Source organism: Elephantulus edwardii, unplaced genomic scaffold (assembly GCF_000299155.1).
Source record: "Elephantulus edwardii isolate Elephantulus edwardi_28Jun2011 unplaced genomic scaffold, EleEdw1.0 scaffold00073, whole genome shotgun sequence".
NCBI classification, from domain to species: Eukaryota; Metazoa; Chordata; class Mammalia; order Macroscelidea; family Macroscelididae; genus Elephantulus; species Elephantulus edwardii.
The window spans coordinates 13531517-13537516 of NW_006399823.1; the positions used below are offsets into that span (position 1 = coordinate 13531517).

The 6000-nt window shown below is 40.6% G+C and overlaps 2 protein-coding genes across 13 annotated transcripts in view; one reads left to right on the plus strand and one right to left on the minus strand.

Moving 5' to 3' along the window:
- Positions 1-6000, plus strand: part of PARD3 (par-3 family cell polarity regulator) — an 869174-nt gene that overhangs the window by 360702 nt on the left and 502472 nt on the right. The gene's annotated exons all lie outside the window — the stretch shown is intronic.
- LOC102862680 (very-long-chain enoyl-CoA reductase-like) lies at positions 3927-4966 on the minus strand. The gene has a single exon (XM_006888930.1). The coding sequence runs from the start codon at positions 4964-4966 to the stop codon at positions 4040-4042; it is 927 nt and encodes a 308-aa protein (XP_006888992.1). The 3' UTR covers positions 3927-4039.

The window sequence follows — 6000 nt, forward strand, 5'->3', positions numbered from 1 at the left end:
TCTTTGCCTCCCCCTCTCTCAAACTTACTTCCCTAATAAATTTCATTTTGGTACCATAACTGTGGCTCTTTGTGGCTCTAGAGGCAACAGGAGACTGAACTACAGGCTCTTTATCTGCTTTCTACAATGGGGCAGTGAGGGGCTATGCTATTTTCACTCTCTCTGGCCCTTTCAGAGGGATGCTCACAGCCTTGTGCCCCTTTATCCCATTCTCTGTTTACTAGCTATTTGTTAATAGGAAACTACAACGTATAGTTGAAAACTAAGAAAAAAAAATCTAGTGTATATGTATAACATCTATTACATATTTCTGTGGTTTGCATCTGTTTCCTGATAGCTAAAGTGAAAGGGAAATAGGATTATTCATTCAATATTATTCTCCTTAGCAACATTCCAGACCCCCCAAAAGTATATTTTTCCCCTTTATTGGCAGGCATACCCAATAAGTTCATTTTGACAACTGATGCAATTATTTTAGGATTTACTCATCTTTCTTTTAATAGCCATAGTGTTTAAATGTTCTTTGAACTGATCTTATATATGAAAGAGCTGACTTTTACGGAAACATATTGCCTCCCAGCACTTTCTGAATAATAAGTATTAAGGCAGATTAAAAGGAAAATGGAGATGAAAAAAGGAAAGCAAGTTATAGGTGAATTGAAATTAATATACAAGAATTAAGTCACTAACGTATGTGCTGATACTTTTTGGAAGTTAATTTTTCTTTGCTTTTGAATTACTAACTTACACTTGTTGTTGTAACTTTCACTCTTTCTTTTATATAAGAAGAACTCTGTATCAAAAAGAAGGAAAGGCATCTAAGTATAATCGCATACTCAAGGTCTGTGCAGGGGTGCAACTGATTCATGAAGGCATTAACATTGACCTAATAAAGTTCAATAGCAGGCGAGGGCTCTGTGGAGTGAATTACAATCTATTAATATTGCTTTCAGTGAAAATTGGATAGAGAAGATAGGAGGGGGGAAAAAAATGAACATTTTCTTTCTTGAAAACTCCATTTTGCTATTCTTTTCCTTAATTTACCAATCATTGAAAGATGAATTACCTGAACACTTTAGTGATATTTTCCTGCAGCTACTAAATTGGTAGTTTTGCTTGAATTACTTGATCAATTCAGTCTAAGTTACTAAATTGACTGAGCATTTGACTGAAAAGAAAAGCTCTTTTGGTGAAAATATAGTGTATTTCACAAGATTATAGTGACATATAGTGTGAAAGTATAGATTAAAGGTGCCTAACATATTTCTTTTAATTCAGGTAAGTGTTTCTGACATAGATATAAGAGCAAATGCCATCATTGTTGCAAAAGCTGGAAGAAAATTTAGACATTTTAATAGCTCTGTTTTAGGACATTTCCAGTATTATTTTCTAAAGGTTAACTGTCAAAGTTTAGGTCCCAGAAAGAAAAAGTTTAAAAATGGCATTGGATGTAGTATTTATTTTGAAATAAATGTACAGCCCTTTTTGTAAGCTATATATCAGAAAATAAAAAAAACAAAACTGTTAAAGTGGGAAAGATTTCTGTGTGTGAATCCAAGCACTTCTTGTTACACATGAGGAAATTGAAGTCAAATGAGAGTATGGGCAACCCATACTATATTTAATCTGTGTTTTGAAATGCATGCTCTACAGTTTGAATGAAAATCTAAACATATATGAGCTTGTCTTTGTAACAGATGACATCCAGCTACATACTGCCTCCAGCCCTGCCCAGTCGTCCTGGGGAATGGTCCAGTATTGCATGTTGAATCTCTGTGTGGTCATATTTGCAGAGGCAACTAAGGAGGCCCAGAAGAAGTGTGTGCTAATGTAGATAAATTTTGTCAAACCAAATAAGATTGATAACTAGCCTTAATTCAGAGTAAAGAGAGGGAATCTAATTTTTCTATTTTTCCACACCTCGTTTGCCATAATAGAACCAGCATTCCGCATTGAGTCTTTTCCAATGAAATTATTTTCAATATTGTTGTTTTTGTGACATTTTGACAATTAAAATGCATTTCTTGAACCTCCTCGAAATGCTGCATTGCTTTCCTCTGTTTTTATTTTTCCCCCCACTGGCTGTATCTCTGCTGTTGCCTAGGAAACACTATTGGGTTGAATTCTGTTTGCTGCTTTGTCAGCCTGTCAGAATTACAGGTAAAGTTCTTGGCTTTATAATTGTAAAAGTGCTACTTAAATATTAGAAATGTTTTATCTGTATAAAAATGTTTTACCGTCTCAATTAAAAAGCAACCAAGTACGGGCTTGGTGTTCTTAAAATACACAATAGAATATTTTTCTCCCTTAATTATAATTGGAATGTTCTGGGTTTTGTTGTTTTTTAGATTTGCAGTAGAGTTTTAAGTCATAATAGTGCGTTTGTACCTAATACAGCCATTTTCTTTTTTTAAAAAAAAGCTGCTGTAAATATTTCTTTCTCTTGGGAGATCTTTGGTCCTGTATTAGGACTCAAAGCATGAACTAGATTATAAAAGTATTAAATACAATTATAGACAATGCAGGTTACTTGTTTTATATCTGAAAACTGCTCTGCTCAGTTTTTCTTCCAAATTGAAGTTGGAAAAAATTATCCCAGCTATTGGAACTGATTCTAACCTTTTTCCCGTTTTTTGTTTTGTGCTGGCGAGCCCACTGTGACACAGTCACCCTATGAACAATGTATCTGAATGCTGCCCTCTCCTGTGCCATACTCACCATCGCTGAAATACTTAAACCCATTGTTATAATCCTGCAGTAGTGAGACATAATGGCTAGAAAACCAGGGTGTGGTCAGTGGTGCAAGAAACCCTAAAAAAGGGTTTTTCTAGCCATTGCCTTAGTCCTCATTGGAAGGGCATGATTTCTGGCCACTGTAACTGTGGACAAATGATCTTGCAAATCATCAACAGTTGTGGGATCAATATAAAAGAAAGTGTTTTCCATCCTGTGAGGAACCCTGGTAGCTGTAGAGGAGAGAGAGAGAGAGAGAGAGAGAGAGAGAGAGAGAGAGAGAGAGAGGAGACTGGCATTGCTGTGTAGAGATTGTTACAAGGTATAACCAGAAGAACTCTGCATTTATACTGCAGTTAAAGGATTTGTTTGCTGGATGACTGAAGGAAAAGCTGATTTATAACTGCTCTGAAATAAAGTTTACTGGATGAGTGAGAATACTAGAGGCTTCTTGCATCTGTGCTACAGAACAGAACCCAGACTGTCAAGGCTTGGGATTGTTAAACTAAATCTGGATTTGCATTGTGTGATATTCTTTGCCTCCCTCACTCGATAACCTATTTCTCTAATGAACCTCACAACTGTGAATTAAGTCTTTGAGTCAAGAACAAACTAACAGATCCAATGATTGGTAGAAATGGGTGCAGGAGTATGTAAGGTGATGTATCTGATCAAGCAGTTTTGGGACTATGAATATTATTGATATGGACAGTTCCTCTTTATGAAGCGGGTAGAAATCAGACTTGGGCACCTTCATATTGCATCTGCTCCTTTTATGGTCTTCCTCTCTTAGGCTGGCTCTTCACATTGCAAAGCATAATGTCCTTTTCCAAGGACCACCTGTTCTCATAGGTCCAAAGTATGGGAAGTGAAGGCAAGGATAGTGAAAATTCTTCTCTTAGTGATTGTGTTATGTGTCTTCTAGTTGGCACCGACTCATAGCTGATCATCCAGTTGATTTTCAAAGGCAGTAAATCGATGTATGGGAGGAGGTTGTGCATCTTTCCCCAAGTGGCTGATGGATTCGAACAGTGTTGCCTTTGGGTTGGCAGTGTGGCTCCTGACTGAGTGTAAGCACTGTTGGTTGTTTAATATACTTTCTTCTTCAGCTACATTTTTGAGTCCTACAAAATTTTTGAAAGTTAAGAAATCATAGAAATATGTTTTGTTTTTTTTTTCCCAGCTAACAGGCAGATTTTATTCCAGGTGCTGGAAAGCTGTGACCCCCCAATTCCCCAGGGTAACAGTGGGGTGGGGAGATGAGAGCCTGGCCCAGATGTAAGCAAACAGGCAGTGGGGCAGCAGCTCAGAGCAGGAAGGGAATGATGGGCGAGCGCAAGGACGGGTAGTCGCGGAACTCCTTCAGGTAGCTTCGGTGCTTGCCCTTGGCCCAGATGGTCATCTGAGTGAAGCCCACCAGGGAGAAGAGAGCCACTGGGAGACACTGTGTCATGATGGTGAAGCCGATCCAGGACCCGACCTCGTAGGTGTAGTTGGGACAGGACACCAGCATGAAGAGCCAGGTGAAGGGGTTCTTGGTGGGGAAGGGGATCTTCCTGGTCTTGGACCCTGCAGGCCGCAGGTTCCTCAGGGCCATGAGAATGGAGAAGTTGCCAAGCTGGCAGATCACAAAGATGGCCAGGGCCAGCTTCACCTGCTGAGCTCCGTAGGTGGGGGGTGTGTAGAGGGGGTGGTTGATGTAATAGGCCATCCATGCAGCAAAGCCCCAGTAGTACGTGCTGTTCATAAAGATGTTGCGCAGGGGCATGGTGCCGTGGGAGAAGCGGTGCACGAAGATGGTCTCCAGCAGGCGCTTGATGTAGTGGAATGAATGGCAGATGCAGGCGAGGTGCACCACTGTGTGCCGACTGGACGTGAAGTCATATTTGTGACCATAGATGAAGGGCACCCGGAAGTAGAAGAGCAGGTAAATGAAGAGCGGCCCCGCGTACTCCGTGAGGAACACCGTTACCCAGCTGATCTGGGCCCCAAGGTCTCGGAAGTACAGTGTGGCTGTGGTGCCCACGGGCAGCTTCTGCAGGACATCCTCATCCTTCAGGGACTTGCCCTTGGGGTCCAGGCGAAGGGACTGGCGGGCAGGATACCACTGTGGATGACTCTTGGTGAAAAGGTTTTTGATCTCGGCGATAGTGGCATGGGGTTCCACCTTGTCCAGGAAGCAGAGTTTCTCCCTGGTCTTCGCATCCAGAATCTCCACCTCATAGTGCTTCATGGTTTCTTCGCACAATGATTCTACTGCTGCAGCAGATACCTCCTACCTGTGCGCACCACGGAAAGGCACACTTCATGAGCTCGCCACCGCGGCACGAGGATAACATCAGTTCTGCGCCTGCCCCGCCTCAGAAATATGTTTTTAATAGTGTAGCTACTACCACATGTAGCTGTTGAACCTTTGAAATATGGCAAATCTAAGCAGGCAACTGAAATTAAATAGCTCTTTGTGGCTAGAGGCTGCTGTGTTGGAGGACATAGATAGTGGCTTTTTACTCAGAGGCATCATTTGAGAACTTACTAGAAATGCAGAATCCCAGGCCCTACCCTAAGTGAACTTAATCAGAAACTTCATTTTTAACTACATCCCTTAGGAATTGTATGCAAATTAAGCTTGAGAAGCAGCGTTTGCATTTAGAGAAATTATTCCCACCCTTAACTTCATGTTAGATTCTCTTGAATGTTCTTTAAAAAAGTAATACCTCCTTTCGTCCATACCAAATTTTTTCACAATCTCTGGATGTGAGTTATTGTACCAGTCTTTGTGTCTTCTACTCCTTGTGGTTTGCCTTAAAGTTTACAAAGCTAATTGCATTTCCATTCAACCATTCATACACATTTTTGTTTCCTAACATTGATTACAATCTGATTCCTATGCATACCATCAGGTGAAGTCCATGTGTATAATCTACGTTTGTGTCTCATATAAAATGTATTTGCAATGAATAAGTCATTGATTTTACAAAATTCACTCATTCTATCTCCAGCTTCATTCCTGTCACCAAGTCCATGTTTTCCGACTACTGATTCTTCTTCACTGTTCCCAACTTTCGCATTCCAGTCACCCATTATTATCAATGCATCTTGATTGCATGTTCGATCTATCTCCGACTTGACTACATCTGTGGAAGGAATCGCTGGAGAAGCTCAATATCAGCTGTGAAAACTAGGCCAGGGGCTGATTGTGGAACAGACCACCAATTACTCATATGCAAGTTCAAGCTGAAGCTGAGGAAAATTAAACCAAATCCACAG